This window comes from Gnatocerus cornutus, chromosome 5, assembly GCF_029298725.1.
Source record: "Gnatocerus cornutus isolate USDA-ARS CGAHR chromosome 5, icGnaCorn1.1, whole genome shotgun sequence".
Classification (NCBI taxonomy): Eukaryota; Metazoa; Arthropoda; class Insecta; order Coleoptera; family Tenebrionidae; genus Gnatocerus; species Gnatocerus cornutus.
Window position 1 is genome coordinate 17,811,606 of NC_142237.1, and position 15,706 is coordinate 17,827,311.

Sequence of the window (15,706 nt, forward strand, 5' to 3'; positions counted from 1 at the left end):
AAAACCACCCGGAACATTTTTCTTTATTTTTAAAGTGTCCGGGGGATTGTGGGTACCGGATTTTTCCGAGTCCTAGCCGATCCTTGCTGCGTCCGCCTTGTTGGACACAATCGACCAGTGGAAGAATCTATTTTCGCCATTTGCTTTGCGTGTTTGTGCATCTTTTGTTGTGTTTATGTTTGTGATGTAATTTAACTTTCCTGTGATGGAGGTTAAATCGGAACCAAGCATGTTCGATATAAATAAAATATGTAGGGCTTGCCTTTCCGAAAAGGGTGAAATGAGATCTGTGTTCTTGACCGATGAATCCACCGGACATGCCATCATCCTTGCAGAAATGATCACTGGAATCTCTTCTGTACAGGTTAACATTAGTTTTTAGCTCTTTTTTTGTGTGCAAGAAGTTAAAAAATGTGTTTTCGTCGTGGGAATTTCCATACCTTTTGTGGGGAGGCGCCGAAGAAATTTTTTAAAACTTTTTGAGTGGGGTTTCAGGTTTCAAGCAGGTGGCAAAAATGTCGTGTTTTTTTTTCAAGATATAAAAATAACAATTAAGGTCTTCCATGGCCTGAGGTAATTTTTAAATTGGTTCAACAAAGTTATTCCTAAATTTTGTTTAGATGGAATTGGACTGTGGTCTATTATTTTCTTCAGGTTGGTACCAAGTCTTGAAAGTGAAAAAGAGGCCTTTTTTAATTCTGGCTGAAAATATTTAAAATAAAGCGTTTTACATATCTATGAACCAAAGCTTTGTTTTTTTTATGGTGTATTATTTAATAAGGGTACAATGATATTGCATACACGCAAGAAATTTAAAAAACTGTTAAGCAAGGCTATTATACTCGAATTAAATACTATGCTTTATCTACAACAACCGTTTCGATCATTTCATATGAGAGTCACGAGAGTCATATTTCCACGAGTTGGAATAGAAAGAATGTGCTTATCTTCATACTTCTACCAACACAGTCATGATATATAAAATAAATTAATAATTATTTCTTCTTGTCCCCACTTCTTATCGTTATGTTTACACCGGGAAAAGCAAATTTTCAATAATACAATTCCCTGCCTATGAAACTCGAAATTATAGCCCAGAGCTCATATTTTTCCAATTAAATAACATTTTATCAGTGGTTTTATTTGATTCACTTACGGATAGATAATAAAAACGCACAATAAAACCTACGTAGAAAGGACAGAAAAGAAACATATTGATCAGAGGTGATTTATTTATATTGGCAATCAAATAGAAACAGTTTTTTTGCCCCCACGTAAAAGCGGTGGCACATTGAACATCTGACACGAATTTCATTATTTTACGAGCGTTTCTCTTTTTTAGATCGACAGCGGCGACGGTTTACCATCTTCAGTTTGCATCCAATGTGTTCACCAAATTAGCAACGCATATACTTTTAAACAACTCTGCGAACAATCCGACACCAATCTCCGCCAATATTTGGGTCTGCCACCGAGCATCAAGCAAAGAAAAGAAGAAGAAACGTCCCATTCGTCTGACTTTGCAACAACTTTGCTTTTGGACAATTTCGGCCTGGACTCGTCTTCAGGAGACAGCGATGAGGATGACTACAAAATCGATTATAACTTACTCCAAACTTCGATACCTGAAAACGCGAATGATGAAAAGGCCATAGCTCAGAGACAACTCCTCAAAGCGGCGAAGTCTCAAAAAAGCAAATTGTCGAAGAAGAAACTCCTGGCGAAAGCTGGAGGAAAAGCTGCAGTTCTGGCTGCGAAGAAGTTGAAGCGAAATACGAACCAATGCAACGTGTGCAAGAAGCAGTTCATCAACATGAAGTCGTTTAGGAAACACCTGCGCACACATATTGAAGACCGTCCATATAAATGTAAGCTGTGTCCTCGGGGGTTTACTGAAGAAAACTACTTGAACAACCACATGAGAACTCACGTGCCTGAAGATCAGAAACCACACGAGTGTAAAATTTGCAAGAAACGCTTTATCCACACCACGTTACTCAACAAACACATGCTGAAACACAGTGGAGAGAAACCCTTCGTCTGTAAGATCTGCAACAAGGGATGCTACGCCGAAAACAGTCTGCTCAAACATATGAAGATTCACGAGAAGAAAGAAGGGGATCCTGCGCTGCTAAAGCACATTTGCGACTACTGTAAAACTGAATTTCCAGACGCTGGAACGTTGTCGGTGCATATAAAACAACATACAGGAGATCGACCTTTTGTTTGTAACATCTGTGGAAAGTGTTTCCCTCAAAGATTCAATTTGGAGCTGCATCTCAGGACGCACACAGGAGAGCGCCCGTTTCAATGTGAAGTTTGTAAGAACGGCTACGTTTCAAAAGCGAGTCTAAAAATCCACATGCGGACCCACACGAATGAGCGTCCTTTCGTCTGCGACTTTTGCGGAAAAGCGTTCCGACAATCCGGGGATCTCACGAGTCACAAGAGACTCCACGGCACTGAAAAACCAATCGAGTGCCAAGTTTGTCAGAAGAGGTAACACTTCTCATGTTTAAACTTCTTCATTAACTGGTTTTTATAGGTTCACCACTGTGATGAAGTTGAAGTATCACATGAGGAACCACACAGGGGAGCGCCCCTACGTCTGTACGGTCTGCGGACGAGGATTCACCGTCAACACCATTTTACTACGGCACATGCGAGTGCACTCTGGAGAGCGCCCTTATGTCTGTGTCACCTGTGGGAAGGCCTTCTCCCAGTCAAGCACTCTAAACACCCACATGAAGGTACGTTACCACGCGTTAAGAACTTTGGTAATGTTAAACCCTCTAGGTGCATGCCCCGTCGCCGAAATACAACAATCAAGACAACCAACAACGCATGCCGAAGTTCCACAACACGAACGAACAAAAATTCCAGCAGCCCCCGCACCAACCGCAGCAGCCGCCTCCCGATCACACCAATCGTTTGATGCAAACTGATAATCGGATGATGCAACCGGAGCCTCAGCGCATGATGCCTCAAGACAACACCCGAATGATCTCGAGCGATGGTTCTCGAATCATTACCGATAACTCGCATCTTTTGACTGATAATAGAGGTTTGATTAATGACAATACGCGTCTTTTAACCAACGATGGTGCTAGACTGTTAGTTAATATGGCGGAACCGCCAAGACTGCTCGTTCATGATAATTCAAGACTTGTGACGAATGATAATCGGTTGTTGACTAATGATGGACGGTTATTAACTAATGTTAATGATAATTCAAGACTTCTAAGTAATGATAATGCGAGGCATTTAGCTGTTATAGAGAGTTCTAGGATCTTAGCTGATAAGTATTTAGCGGGATATGAACCATATCATCGAGGGCATTTGTAGGTTTAGTTGGTTGCGTTGGAGGTATGAATTTCTGGTCAAAATTACGTTGTGCTGTAGGTTAATTTATACGTTAATTAAGTAAAACTTTAGATGAAATAACGGAAAATCAAACGTGAAAGACTTAGTTGCGACAATGTGCAAATTCCATTTCCATCTGAATTAAAGACAGATGAAAAACAACTAATTTTACTTATCTTATTTTAAAAATAGGACTTTGTGCAGCTTGAAAGATTTTCAGTTTAGTTGCCATATTTCTAGATTCACGTGTTTCTCAATAGAAACTGAAATAGATATAGCGTCTCTAAGATTCTGTGTACAAGTACAAAATTGCGGTTTTCTCATCACACTAAAAGTAGATTTTCGGATGTGGAAAAATTGAGTTATGTGATATGTGGTGTTTTGAACAGAGTAAAATTCTCTAAATATTCCAAAAGGGGCTCCACGAGGAGCCACGACCATGACTTCTCATTATTTGCAAAAAAAATAGTACCAAGCCCTTTCTTGTAATATTTTAAGTGCTATTTTAAGATCTAACTTATAACATAGTGTAAGTTTCTAACTTTATTCAAATACATTTTTTATATACATACAATTTTTACTACCCCTAAACTCTCACCATTAGGTCAAAAGTCTGAAACCTTCCCTTTCCTCTCCCAATCTCCATATCTGGTGGGTTCTGGCCCTTTGGGCCCCCCAATTTCACCAGTTTTAGGATTTGTGTTGTCAGGAAACGGTTCCAAGGGTTCTTTTTCTCTGTAAGGGTGTTCTGTCAGTTCCTCAAGCTTCTCAAACTGTGCCGTTTCGCGCAGTTTTCGTCTAAACTCTTGCATTCTAGTACTGGGCTCTTTAGGCGAGTAGTTGACAAAAAGGGCTAGAAAATAAAATTATCACAAGTTCAAACAAAAGGGAACGGTACCATTAAGGGACAAATGCCTGACGACACCGTGGGGCGACGCTTGAAGGAGTTTGCAAGCAAACATGCTCATTTTGATTGTTTTGTTGTAGCAACAAAATATTTGTTTTCATAACCTTAAAATCACCTGACACCTGTCAAAGTGACAAACAAGGTTAGGTTTCACAGCAAAAAACTAAGTGATATTACAAACATATTTATTCGCTTATTAATCTCTTTGTTCCGTTTTCCTTCAGTGAATAAAAGGTTGCCAAATGTTGCCAAAAATATACAGAAGTGATCAAGACATGAGAAGGCACCAGATCAACACCCTGAAAATTTTTAACGATAAGTGAGTATTTCACGTAATAAACGTTAAAAATAACGAAATTATCCCGCGTTAAAAGCGTTAAATAACGAAATTGTAGTGTTTTAGAAGTCTGTGAAGGAATAGAATATCAAATTACGTTCACATCAGGGCGCAACGAGTTGTGTTTGCGTATTTCTCTAAGTAAGGAATTTCCCAATGAGAAGCCTTTGTTGTCGATTTCGCCCCCGATTATCCACCAGTGGGTTAATGCAGACAGTGAGATTACTTCAGCCCCTGGACTTTTAAACGTATGAAACTCCTCTTTATTCTTCTGCAGATTGAAACTTTGATTTTAGTTCACCATTCATTCCGATTTGGGGCGCGTTGTGCAAGCTATTATTAGAGAATTTGAAAGGAATCCGCCCCCATTAAAGAACGATTGTTCTTCCAGTAGTATTACGCCCGGTAGCAACATTACTTCACCCACTCTCCCCATGAGAGGTAAATTACAACTTGCTTTGTTTACCGCTAAGAAAGTTATTCTAGATGGTGAGAGATCTAGTCCAAATTATAGTGTGATGAATAATTTTACGTCCCCCACGCACTTGCCAAACCATCAAAAACGATTTATTTTTCCTGAACTAAGCAAACTATCGATTGAAGAACTAGAATTTTTAAATAACAATGTTGACAGGCAAGAAGAGTTCTTACATGAAATTCCTGCAATCAAAGAACAAAACAAATTTTTAGATGATCTCATTGTGCAAGTTGAGGAGTTGGCAGGCACGTAGCACTACAGTTTGTCCTTGTTTTAACATTGTGATTGTAGAATCAAATTTATCCAAGCAGGAACAGTTGGGGGAGCTCAAATCCAATATTGATCAGAGGATAGAAGAAGTCACAAAATTAGCATTTGAAAATGAAAGACTGCATGTTGAATATCAAAATTTATCAGATAAATACTCGCCCGCGAATATTAAGGTAAGAAAAAACTTGTTTTTTATTATTTCTGAATTATTTCTTAGGATCAGTTGAGGTCAGCTGCTGAGAAAGCTGAATCAGAGAGTGAAAGTATAGCCGATTCCTTCTTGAAAGGTGGAATTGATGTTGATAAATTCGTGAATCTGTATACTAAATCAAGGACTTTGTGTCAGAATAGGAAAACGAAGGAAGAGAAACTGTCGCATCAGTTGGACAGTCTGCACAGGGCTGGATTTTAATTGTAGTGTGCAATATTTGTAATTTTATTACTCAATAAAAAAAAGTAGCTAAATGTGGTTTTTGTTCCATACAAAATCAAAGTCATGTTCAATTATTAATAGCTTTTTAATTGAATGAAATCAGACAATCGTTACAAAAACAATAATGCCAATTGAAGGTCAGGATCATTACACAATAACTTCAGAAGTTTTATTGCGAAAAGAAGACGTCCGTACGTACTGACAACTTATTGTGAAAACGGAAAACCTCGGAAGCGGAAAAGTCAACCTAATTAACTCCTATAACGCGATTAAATAACACAAAAATATATATTATTCACAATCGTAGTAGCATTTACAATCTGTAATCAATATGACCACATTAAAATCTTCCTCTTGAAGAAGTCTGTCCTCTACTGGATCCACCTCCACCTCTACCGCTTCCTCTTTGACTTCCGCGAGGTCTCGACGATCCTCTGCTACTTCGCGAACTTCTCTGTCCTCTCGGACCACCTCTTTTAGCCCCCCTCACTCTAAAACTATCACTGCTATGTCCATTCCATCCTTCGTTCTGCCCTCCAAATTGATCTCTATTGAAACTACCTTGACCGCGGAAGTTACCTCCGAAATTCTGGTTTCTGCCGCCAAATTGACCTCCATAGTTGCCGTTACTTCGCCAATTTCCTCTCGATTCATCATAATACTCATCGTAATTATCCTCGTCTTCGTAGTGTCGGAAATCTTGGTCTCCACGGTTAAACGACCGAAAATCTTCATCGCCCATGTCGTTTCTCATATCGTAGTCTCGTGGAGGCGGCTGGAAATTGAGCTCGCGGTTGACCACGTTGCGGTAGTCGGGATCCATAGTTCTCATGTCGCTGTCTCTGTTGTATGAAGAGAAAGACCGCATGTCTTGGTCCACGTTTCGCATATCAGAATCGGAGCGCATATGATCTAATTCTGGATTGTGATTCGGAATGTTGGTACCACCTGGAGAATCGTCGTTGCTGTCGTAGTCGTTCAGGTAGTCCTCGTCGTCGTTGATAGGCATCACGTCGTGAAGCTCCTCGATCTCTCCAGAGTCTATATACTTCTGGAGCGCCTCAGGGCCCTCTGCAATGACCGACTCCAGCTTGGAACCAGCTAAAAAATAAAGATTACTTAGCACAGCTCGGGTTCGCGTAGAAGACTTACGTTCCACCGGTATCAATTTCCCGTAAATTATTATGGCACTAGGTGCGATTTTCTGTAAAGGTACCACCCCGGGAGTGTTTTCAACAATTTGACTAATGACCTCGTTGATGGTACCAGCAGCATCCTCTGTAACACACCCAGTTATTAAATAAAACACGTAAATCGGAGATGGCACCATAAGTTTCATTCCATTGCGCTTGGAAGTTCCTCGGAATGGGTTTGCTGAACGGCACCTTCTTAATCTTGGTTTTCTCTTCGGCATTGGTTACCAACATATCTAAATCCAATCCTGGAATAGCCGTGGGACCATCAGAACTCATGGACGTCAATTCAACTTTGTCGTCAGGACCCATGCCTGGAATAATCGACGGTTCCTCTGCAACAGCTATATTAAACGGTGCAATAACAATTCTGGGTTTAACGTACCACCAACATCCATGTCCTCGAGTCCCGCGATTCCCGCAGGAAGAGTATTTAGGTTGTATTTGTCTCTCATTTGATCCCCTGGTCGGTTTCTGGTCCAGAATTTACTAGTGTGATCGTTGGAGCCTGAACAGAGAATATGACCCAATGGATGCCACGCCAGGGTCCAGACTATGCTATCATGGGCTTGTTCTATAGCACCAACTTCCTTGTCAGCACTAAAATAAAGTTCCTAGAGTGGGAAATGGTAAAATGATACCTACCCAACATGCCAGAACATGATAGACCCATCAGAACCACCGCTAGAAAACAGTCCTTCATGTATCGGGTGCCACGCGACGCTTGAAGCTTCTTTTTTGTGCCCTCGGAACGTTTGTACTTCCTGATTCAAGTTCCTCAGATCGAAAAGTTTGAGGAGATGATCACGTGAAGCTGTAATCAACCAGTTGCCGTTCTCGTTCCACTTCAGATCCATCACAGTTGATTTGTGCGCGTGTCTGTATCAAGCGACTTAACGTAAGTACATTTACGCTTAGTATACTTACAAAGTAGCTAAAGACTGTCCTGTTTTGGGGTCCCACAGTTTAATAGGTTGCTGGTTATCTTTGCTACCAGACACGATAAGGCCTTTCTGGGGGTGCCAATGGACGCACTTTACATCAGCACCGTGTCCTATAATTGTTAGTCGTATTCGTTGCAAAAGGGGTGAAGTCTTGGTCTTACCTCGCAGTATCCTCTCCTCCTGGTATCGAAAAAAGTCCCAAATTCGCAGAGTACCGTCATCTGAGCAAGTAACAAACTTCGTATCCGACGGGCTGAAGCTAAACAACACATTCACAGTCATCACAGAGGCAAAACATTACTATTATATAATATTATCATTAGTGCAGAATGATCCTTTAATTATTAAAAAAAAATCCAATTGAAAAGCATTATTAAGGGTTGAATTTGTGCGCACAATAAAACACAGTCCTTTATTTATTTACAAAACGTTTCTCTTCGACGTCCAAGTGGAAATAAAACAAGTATGCGTTTTTTATCCTTTTATTGTTACAACAGGCCGGACAGTTAAAAACCGAGCAAAGGAAAAAATAAAAACGCAAGTCCAAACATGTTTCCATACTTTCGTTCAAGTCCAGAAACAAGCTTGGAATTGTCTCTCTTTGAATTTTTCATGAATTTATTGAAACGTTGTAATTTATACATCACGGTACAATATCACAGATTCTTATTTTATCATTAATCTATCACAGCCTATGTCTCAGTAATGAAAAAGAAAACATTTTTTTGTGCCGACAGTTATCTCAATCTCTGTTTATTCCAAAGAAATTGCACTAATGTAAGGAAGGATGGGGTAAAGTTTATTAAAAACATGATTTTCAAAATATATACAAACTGGAGTAATACGTAGAGAAGTTGTAGATACCTTATGCCTCTTAGAGCTTCTTTGTGAGCTTGGAACATCTTCACGTTGTTCATGTTGGACTGCCAATATTTCACGTACCCCGCGTGGTCCCCCGTTACCATCCAACTATCGTTATGACTCCAGACCATGGTTCTGACTGGGCTGTCATGGGCCTGCGCAAACAGCAAAGTGCTCAAATTCTACCGAAACGAGATTTCAAAAATAAAGACAAGCCCAGATTTGAAAAAAAAAAACGATCGAAAAGTCCGATTTTATTCCCGGTCTTGACTGGAAACTTGACTTAAGAAAATCGCTGTATTTGACTTTAGCGGATTTGTTTATGGACAACTCACTATAGCCCCTGACATGCAAAATCAAATTCCCTCTACCTAATCTAACTTAAAATTATCCTCACTTGTAAAATAGTTTCAAAATTAAAGGTAAGTCCATTCCACAGCGTGAACTCTCCAGAGCTGGCGCCTGTGACGAGTCTCCTGCCCTCTGGTGTCCAAGCCATGCAAAAAATGGGGCATCTCATCTTATTTGTCGCCGTTTTAACAAATCGCGTAGTAACGCAATTTATTGGATTATCTTGGTAACTAGGTGGAGGCATCATATCAGGGTAATACATAACGTCTGGTTGCAGGGCTCTTCTGTCTCTATAATCCCTCTGCCAGACTCTAGTCTAAAAACAAGAAATTTGTGTCTGTTTCTATCAATAATTTTTAGTATTACTTGTAGTGCTTTGATAATTGAAGAGTTGTAATCCACTGTTTTTCTCATAACAGATTTCCTGAGCCTTTTTCCATCAAAATCCTCCAAAGTCATGTTGCCCAAGGGTCCAGGCAGAGGCCTCTGCATGTTCATGAATGGTCTAAACTGAGGTTTGTGTTGTCCATAGCCCCCTGAAAAAACCCCGTTAGCCACAAAACACACAGCAACCCTAAATTACCTGGTCCCATGTTGGGTGGGGGCATGTTCTGCGGCCCCAGGTTGGGGGGCGGCACAGTCATGTTCGGAGGCGGTTGTGCAAACTCCATCTTATCACAGTTGGGAAGAGTGTTTCTTTACTTCAACGAAAACACTGATATTTGTGTCATGGTGGCTACAATCCACGAAATATTAATGAAGGCCGCCACATCTTACCAAACATGTGTCCACATTGACACTGGCACGGCTCCTTCTGGTACTCACCTTCAGATATAACTATTTGCGCATATAAAAATAGAACTTCTACAACAAACAAAACGTGAAAACACTGGAAATAGCGTACAGAAAACCATAAAGAAATTCGTTTCTGTGAAATTCAAGATGGACTTTCTTCGCAGATTCGATTTTGACTGCGCATGCGTCGCCAGGTTACCAGGCTTGCGTGTTTGAAAATTTTTCTAACTAATAAAAATAAAAGTCACTGAAAGTTGTTGTCAAACTAAAATCAATTTGTCAAACTTTGAGGTTAGCTAGTTGTGATGGCACAGGATTATGATGCGAAAATTAATCTACATTTAGATATAAATCATGGCTTGGACAGGTAAGGAGCGCCCCTTTTGTGACGGATTTTACTAGTAAACTTTGTAGAGTGACAGAATTGGTGCAGACGCGTCTTATTGAATGCGGCTGGAGAGACCAAGTTCGTTTAGCTTGTCGCAAGGCGATCACAGAGAACGAAAAACACGTCCCCACCGTAGACGAACTCATTTCAATTGTAACACCAAAAGCTAGGAGTATGGTACCTGATGCAGTTAAAAGAGAATTGTTGCATGAATTAGAATCAATCTTAATCAATGTGGACAAGTTTGGCTACAGTAAGACTTTTTAACTAGGTGCAAATTAAGAAATAGCCACAATTCATCTTTTATTGGGTAACAATTACAGTAACTCTGTTGCTTAACTTGTTCAACTTTCTCCATATCATTTAAAATGTTCACTTGACTCTTCAGTCTCTTGCTAAATTCATTCAATAAATGAGCATAATAACAGAAAATGTGTTGTGGCAATAAATTTTCGTTCGCAAAGTTTCTCCCGTTTATTGCAATTTGATGGGCTTCTTCATCATTGTTGATTGCCCACGTGATTTTGTCAACAAGATCTGAGAGATCGCGTTTCGTCGTCACGTAATGAGTATCAGGGATCAGATCGTTGTAAAAGTGTTCATAATATTGAGATTCCTGTTTTATCGCTAAGGAGCCCCCTGCTAAGAGATATGGAAAGCGATACGCCGCCACTGTCCCATCCAAACCCAATTGGTATTTATACTACAAAAAATGTATCATTTTGAGGATGTCCACAAAAGAACCTTACATCAAAAAATGAGAAAAATGAGATATGTTCTGATTTTCCATACACCTCTTGCTTGTCTCTAAAGAAAAAGAAATTTGTTAATGAGACGTTGAAGAGATCTGGATGTTTTCTTGATATGTCTATAAGATCTAGGCGGTGCTGGTTTGAGTCTCTGCCTCTCCAGAAGGCTTTTTCTATTCTGTCTTCCCAGGGAGTTTTCACGTTGCCTTGGACTGACAACATATCTAACATGACTCTGAAAGCAAACAGTCAAACTGGGGTTTTTGGTTTAATTGATTTATACCTGCCCATGTTCTCCAGGGAGGATTCTGTAATATCATAAGTGGGCATGACAATGTCATAATTATTTGTGTTCCCACACCAGGAAAAAATCGGGAAAATTTCAGATTGCTTCTTTACTAAAGGCCAGTCTCCTAAATTGACAAAAAACTCAGTATCAGGTAATTGTACTTTTCTACTTAACGATGATAAAATACTGTCCATGAACACTTTGAAGCCCACATACTTTCCATAACAATTTCGAAACACAGCGTTGTTTTTTATTACATAATGGCACAGACTTATGGAATGTGGCTGATTAAATTTTTTAATCACCTAAAAACTCTGTTATAACTCCAAGTCTTTTCCCAATGACCTAATTACCTTTTTTCTGAGTTCACTCCAGTCTACACTTTTAAAAGGCTTCAAATCAGACAGCACTTGCCTTGGAACATCACCACAGTTCCATTTCTCTAAAAAATGATCAATATTCTGATCATGACAGTCACAATCATCTGGATAAACAGTCTCTGGAATGTTATAAGGAGACTTATCAACATCCTCGTCCTGATACCGGACGACAATTTTCATGTCATAACATGGCTCATACAATTTGTACCTAATAATGTAAGAACCATCCTTATTATCAAGGTGATTTATCCAAATCCTGCATGGTTTCTGAGACTTTGTAAAACCGTCCAGGGAAACATTAAAAATAATTCCTGGATTCTCAGTAATACTAAAAAGAAACGTTACGTAAAACTGTTTCAAAACAAGAGTTTTTACCTATGATTTTGTATATTCACAGCTTGTATAAAAAAATATCTTGCCGGCATTGTAAAAATGTGCGGCTCCAAACCGGGGCCCCATACTTTGGAAAATTTGGCACTAATGGTAGTCTTACTGGCTATTGTTTCTTTGTACAAAGTAAAAGTAATGAATAAATAAATAAAATAAAAAAGGGTTGTCATTGCTGAGGTTAGTTTGATTAGTTTGACGTTGCAGGGGAGCCAACATTGGGTTTGAATTCTAGTTGCTGAAATAAGGAAAAATCTGAATAAGCATTTTAAATTTCTCAAAATCGTCCTCAGCCGTAGTTTACTGGTAAACTTGAAACAGACATACTAGTTAATTTTGTATTATAAATGTTCAAATTTCTGGGGTTTTAGTTGTTAGTGATTGGCAGTGCGGTTTCTCCCCAAGTCCACTGCTACCAATTTACCAACTCAACTTTTGCAATTTCATAAGAATACACGGCAGGGCCCTTTTCATCATATTTTTCAATTTTGTTTGATTATTATTCATTGAATTTCCGCTCCTTTAGCACAAAATGCGGTTATCATTACGTTAGTTATTCCGTTCGTCGAATTTTTTGTAATTAAAACTACTTTTAGGTTAGGTTATGTAAATGTATTTTGTACCTTTTTAACAATATTTATTATTTCTACTGGATTGTAATTAAAGAAACTCAGGAAAATGAGCACCATCAGCGACTTACGCATTGCGGTAATCTGTTCAAGCAACATGAATAGAAGTATGGAGGCTCATGCTTTCCTGGCCAAAAAGGGATTTCTAGTCCAGTCATATGGCACAGGAGACAAAGTTAAAATTCCAGGATCAGCAGCTGATAAACCCAACATTTACGATTTTGGAATTTCGTACGACGAAATTTATCATGACTTATTGAACAAAGATAAATCTTTGTATCCTTTTAAAAACTAACATATTTTCATCTAGTTCTGATTTTCCTTAACAGTTTCTTAGATATACTCAAAATGGTTTGTTGCACACTTTGGATAGAAATAGGAGAATCAAGTCACACCCTGAAAGGTTTCAAGAAACTGATGAAAAGTTTGATATTTTAATAACGTGTGAGGAGCGCGTCTATGACCAAGTGGTGGAATATATGGATACTAAGACTCCTATAGATAACTCAATAGTCCATGTGATTAACATAGATATTCAAGATAATTTGGAGGAAGCAACAATTGGCGCTTTTTTAATAAGTGATATGTGCACTATGGTGAGTGAATTGTAGTAAAAACAATCATAAAAAAAATTGTTGCAGTTGGCAAAAGCTGAAGACTTAGACAATGACATTGAGGAAGTCTTACACAACTTTGAAGAAAAATGCCAGAGGCCTATTTTACACAGTATCGTGTTTAATTGATTTTTATTAAAGAAAAGCTTGATGTGAAATATCCTTACATTTTATATATTTGTCTTCCTGATATAAAATTTATTACAAAATAATAACAAAATCAATGTTGATCTAAATGAGCATACACTCTTCTTAGTTTTTCTCTCTTGTTCTTATTTTCATGCTTATTGATTTTCTTCCAAGGTTTTTCCCCCAAGAGCGCCGCATTCCCTCTGAAAAAATAAGTTACATAATGAAGAACAAAAACAAACTTTACTTGAGTCCATTTGGAGGAACCATTGCTCTCCCTTTCATATGTACAGTTGGTTCTGATTTGTTAAAAAACACCTTGTCTACATCCTCTGTTGTTGCATGACTTTGCTGCAAAAACAATTTAATTTCAATAAAAAATAAAAAAAATAGACAGACCTTGACTGCTCTTATTTGCCTGGGTGTAGCTGTATTTTCCAAACACCGCGTTTTCTGTCGCTCTGGCCATGGATGGTACTGCCTTTGCTCAACATTAGGTGGAGAATGACAATATAATAATTTTCCGTTTATGTAGTCTTTTAAAATGTATCTTGCAGCTCTTGGATTGTCTGGTTGGCCATTTGCAGTCATAAAGCCTCTGTTATCTACAAAAAAAAATTAACCCCTCGGTGGTCAAGTCCCGTCAACTTACAAGCATAAGCATTTAGTAACTCTTCAGATGTAGGGCATCTTTCAGGGTCTTCACCTTCCATGGGTGAGGGCAGCATTATTCCATATTTGTCCTCCAAAATGTGTCTTGGTATTATATGGCAGACCAGATTCACTGGAGGGACATGGTCTCTCATTTGATCTATTGGTAAGATGCCATTTATAATCATTTCAGCTTTTGTGTAGACAAATCTGGGCATCACCAGACCTGGACAATCACAAAGAAGAAGATCTTTATCTAAGAAGATAGTTTGGAAGTGTTTAGTCTTTCCAGGAGTTGCAGACACTGAGACTTTCTTGGCTGAGAGAAGAGAATTTATGGTAGAGCTTTTACCCACATTTGGATACCCCACAAGACCTATAGTTGTTAAGTTTTCAGTCACTTTAGGGCCCTTGTGGATTTTCTGGAAAAGTTCTATCAACTGGTGTTTTGTCAAAATTTCTGGACAGTTCCTAAAGTCACCCTCAGGTGGTGCATTAATGAGTCTAGTTATTTCAGTGAGTCTCTGAGCAGTTTTCTCAACTTCCTTTTCTAAAAGGTCCACTGCTTCTTGAAGTTTACTAACAGTTTCATGGTTTTCTTCTGTTTCTTCCTCTGTTGACTTTTCTTTTTCTTCTTCTGAGGCCAAGACAGCTGAGTAAAATACCACAAGAGTGTTAATAGAAGTAAAATAGTCAGTCCAAGCCTGTCTCTGTTGTAAAGTTAGGAAATCAGCCTTGTTAACTAGGATCAAGTTCATTTTATTTGAGGAAACCTCCTTGGTGTATTTTTCTAAGTCTGCACAATAAAAAAGCAAAGGGTTTCTGGCATCCACAATTTGCACAACCACATCACTTCTCTCCACAACTCGCCACAGTTGTCTCCAAAACTCCAAATTTCTCTCATAAGGAGTCAGTAAAATTCCATTGTCCTCCTGCAACTTTGACAAACTTTTCCTCCACTGCAAAAAATACTCCTTTTCATTCTGATCCAACTCTTGGCGTGACATGTCAACACTCCATGGGGGTCTCCTAGGGATTGTCAACTCCTCCTTATGTTTATTATGCAAATCCTTTGCTTTTTTCCGCTCATCTTTAGTCAACAACCCCACATTACATCTTGGATTGACAAACTTAATGTCAAGTTTCTCAGCCTGGAACTCTTCCCCAGTTAACTCAGCTGTGGCCAAAAACTCTTGAAACGACGACTCTTCAGTAACCGACTGCAGATTTAGGCGGCCCCAATTATAACCGTCCTGTACCTCAGTTGTGTGTAACTAAAAAAAATAATTAACCGTTGATTTTAACATTTGATGTTATACCATGGAATTATCGGTAGCAACGCGCCGGCCTTTATGTGCCCCAAACCTGTCTTTAATCAGCGAACGCCCTAAATCGGGGCCTTTCGATTTCTTCCCCATTTTTGTTTTCACGTGCACTAAACAAAAGTGACAGCTGACGCGACGTCAAATAAACGTCAAAGGTAGGAGGTACCATCCGAATAACACAAAAAGTTCAAATCCGAGTCGGGTGTCAATAAATAAACCCATAATTCACACAT

The 15,706-nt window shown here is 39.0% G+C and overlaps 8 protein-coding genes across 9 annotated transcripts; 4 read left to right on the forward strand and 4 right to left on the reverse strand.

Moving 5' to 3' along the window:
* Positions 1-29: 29 nt before the first annotated feature.
* LOC148175280 (uncharacterized) lies at positions 30-3,923 on the forward strand. The gene is made up of 4 exons (XM_088037081.1): positions 30-364; positions 1,343-2,499; positions 2,546-2,750; positions 2,797-3,923. The coding sequence occupies exons 1-4, from the start codon at positions 206-208 to the stop codon at positions 3,343-3,345; spliced, it is 2,070 nt and encodes a 689-aa protein (XP_087893207.1). The 5' UTR covers positions 30-205; the 3' UTR covers positions 3,346-3,923.
* Positions 3,894-4,409, reverse strand: LOC148175281 (succinate dehydrogenase assembly factor 4, mitochondrial-like). Its single transcript, XM_088037090.1, has 2 exons — positions 4,262-4,409; positions 3,894-4,216 (listed from the first exon to the last, which is right to left on the reverse strand). The coding sequence occupies exons 1-2, from the start codon at positions 4,329-4,331 to the stop codon at positions 3,969-3,971; spliced, it is 318 nt and encodes a 105-aa protein (XP_087893216.1). The 5' UTR covers positions 4,332-4,409; the 3' UTR covers positions 3,894-3,968.
* Positions 4,410-4,503: 94 nt separating this feature from the next.
* Positions 4,504-5,804, forward strand: Vsp37A (Vacuolar protein sorting 37A). The gene is made up of 6 exons (XM_088037084.1): positions 4,504-4,589; positions 4,666-4,855; positions 4,904-5,048; positions 5,094-5,330; positions 5,377-5,528; positions 5,573-5,804. Exons 1-6 carry the CDS (start codon positions 4,513-4,515, stop codon positions 5,765-5,767), a joined length of 996 nt encoding a protein of 331 aa, XP_087893210.1. The 5' UTR covers positions 4,504-4,512; the 3' UTR covers positions 5,768-5,804.
* Positions 5,805-5,854: 50 nt separating this feature from the next.
* Wdr33 (WD repeat domain 33) lies at positions 5,855-10,133 on the reverse strand. Of its 2 annotated transcripts, none has more exons than XM_088035775.1 (12): positions 9,963-10,133; positions 9,721-9,873; positions 9,504-9,673; positions 9,184-9,453; positions 8,790-8,941; positions 8,087-8,184; positions 7,909-8,035; positions 7,627-7,860; positions 7,367-7,581; positions 7,116-7,316; positions 6,941-7,066; positions 5,855-6,889 (listed from the first exon to the last, which is right to left on the reverse strand). In XM_088035775.1, exons 2-12 carry the CDS (start codon positions 9,806-9,808, stop codon positions 6,129-6,131), a joined length of 2,442 nt encoding a protein of 813 aa, XP_087891901.1. In that variant the 5' UTR covers positions 9,809-9,873; positions 9,963-10,133; the 3' UTR covers positions 5,855-6,128. The 2 variants fall into 2 exon arrangements, with proteins under 2 accessions (XP_087891901.1, XP_087891900.1); XM_088035774.1 differs by having other exon boundaries at positions 7,116-7,325.
* Positions 10,134-10,160: 27 nt separating this feature from the next.
* On the forward strand, positions 10,161-10,786 carry LOC148175284 (enhancer of yellow 2 transcription factor-like). Its single transcript, XM_088035776.1, has 2 exons — positions 10,161-10,299; positions 10,347-10,786. Exons 1-2 carry the CDS (start codon positions 10,238-10,240, stop codon positions 10,585-10,587), a joined length of 303 nt encoding a protein of 100 aa, XP_087891902.1. The 5' UTR covers positions 10,161-10,237; the 3' UTR covers positions 10,588-10,786.
* Positions 10,589-12,350, reverse strand: LOC148175285 (protein O-glucosyltransferase 2-like; the record flags this gene model as incomplete). Its single annotated transcript, XM_088036974.1, has 5 exons — positions 12,114-12,350; positions 11,712-12,066; positions 11,353-11,663; positions 11,070-11,304; positions 10,589-11,023 (listed from the first exon to the last, which is right to left on the reverse strand). Coding segments are annotated over exons 1-5 (1,521 nt in total), but the record flags the coding sequence as incomplete, so codon positions are not given.
* A 157-nt stretch (positions 12,351-12,507) lies between these two features.
* Ssu72 (Ssu72 CTD phosphatase) lies at positions 12,508-13,526 on the forward strand. Its single transcript, XM_088036997.1, has 3 exons — positions 12,508-13,030; positions 13,092-13,350; positions 13,396-13,526. The coding sequence occupies exons 1-3, from the start codon at positions 12,804-12,806 to the stop codon at positions 13,495-13,497; spliced, it is 588 nt and encodes a 195-aa protein (XP_087893123.1). The 5' UTR covers positions 12,508-12,803; the 3' UTR covers positions 13,498-13,526.
* Positions 13,522-15,637, reverse strand: Ns3 (nucleostemin 3). The gene is made up of 5 exons (XM_088036996.1): positions 15,468-15,637; positions 14,150-15,422; positions 13,897-14,102; positions 13,745-13,848; positions 13,522-13,700 (listed from the first exon to the last, which is right to left on the reverse strand). The coding sequence occupies exons 1-5, from the start codon at positions 15,564-15,566 to the stop codon at positions 13,589-13,591; spliced, it is 1,794 nt and encodes a 597-aa protein (XP_087893122.1). The 5' UTR covers positions 15,567-15,637; the 3' UTR covers positions 13,522-13,588.
* Between the last annotated feature and the right edge of the window lie 69 nt (positions 15,638-15,706).

Excerpts from the sequence above, each read along its gene's own strand:
- LOC148175280 (XM_088037081.1), top strand. The coding sequence starts at position 206 with ATGGAGGTTAAATCGGAACCAAGCATGTTCGATATAAATAAAATATGT. Across the intron at positions 2,500-2,545 it reads TGCCAAGTTTGTCAGAAGAG|GTTCACCACTGTGATGAAGT; the intron begins GTAACACTTCTC and ends TGGTTTTTATAG. Across the intron at positions 2,751-2,796 it reads CTCTAAACACCCACATGAAG|GTGCATGCCCCGTCGCCGAA; the intron begins GTACGTTACCAC and ends TAAACCCTCTAG.
- LOC148175281 (XM_088037090.1), bottom strand. The coding sequence starts at position 4,331 with ATGAGCATGTTTGCTTGCAAACTCCTTCAAGCGTCGCCCCACGGTGTC. Across the intron at positions 4,217-4,261 it reads CAGGCATTTGTCCCTTAATG|CCCTTTTTGTCAACTACTCG; the intron begins GTACCGTTCCCT and ends TTTATTTTCTAG.
- Vsp37A (XM_088037084.1), top strand. The coding sequence starts at position 4,513 with ATGTTGCCAAAAATATACAGAAGTGATCAAGACATGAGAAGGCACCAG. Across the intron at positions 4,590-4,665 it reads CTGAAAATTTTTAACGATAA|TGTTTTAGAAGTCTGTGAAG; the intron begins GTGAGTATTTCA and ends ACGAAATTGTAG. Across the intron at positions 5,529-5,572 it reads ACTCGCCCGCGAATATTAAG|GATCAGTTGAGGTCAGCTGC; the intron begins GTAAGAAAAAAC and ends ATTATTTCTTAG.
- Wdr33 (XM_088035774.1), bottom strand. The coding sequence starts at position 9,808 with ATGGAGTTTGCACAACCGCCTCCGAACATGACTGTGCCGCCCCCCAAC. Across the intron at positions 8,036-8,086 it reads GGAGGAGAGGATACTGCGAG|GACACGGTGCTGATGTAAAG; the intron begins GTAAGACCAAGA and ends TAACAATTATAG. Across the intron at positions 6,890-6,940 it reads GAAATTGATACCGGTGGAAC|CTGGTTCCAAGCTGGAGTCG; the intron begins GTAAGTCTTCTA and ends TTTATTTTTTAG.
- LOC148175284 (XM_088035776.1), top strand. The coding sequence starts at position 10,238 with ATGGCACAGGATTATGATGCGAAAATTAATCTACATTTAGATATAAAT. Across the intron at positions 10,300-10,346 it reads ATAAATCATGGCTTGGACAG|AGTGACAGAATTGGTGCAGA; the intron begins GTAAGGAGCGCC and ends TAAACTTTGTAG.
- Ssu72 (XM_088036997.1), top strand. The coding sequence starts at position 12,804 with ATGAGCACCATCAGCGACTTACGCATTGCGGTAATCTGTTCAAGCAAC. Across the intron at positions 13,031-13,091 it reads TTGAACAAAGATAAATCTTT|ATATACTCAAAATGGTTTGT; the intron begins GTATCCTTTTAA and ends ACAGTTTCTTAG. Across the intron at positions 13,351-13,395 it reads TAAGTGATATGTGCACTATG|TTGGCAAAAGCTGAAGACTT; the intron begins GTGAGTGAATTG and ends AAATTGTTGCAG.
- Ns3 (XM_088036996.1), bottom strand. The coding sequence starts at position 15,566 with ATGGGGAAGAAATCGAAAGGCCCCGATTTAGGGCGTTCGCTGATTAAA. Across the intron at positions 15,423-15,467 it reads TTGCTACCGATAATTCCATG|TTACACACAACTGAGGTACA; the intron begins GTATAACATCAA and ends TATTTTTTTTAG. Across the intron at positions 13,701-13,744 it reads GTTCCTCCAAATGGACTCAA|AGGGAATGCGGCGCTCTTGG; the intron begins GTAAAGTTTGTT and ends TTATTTTTTCAG.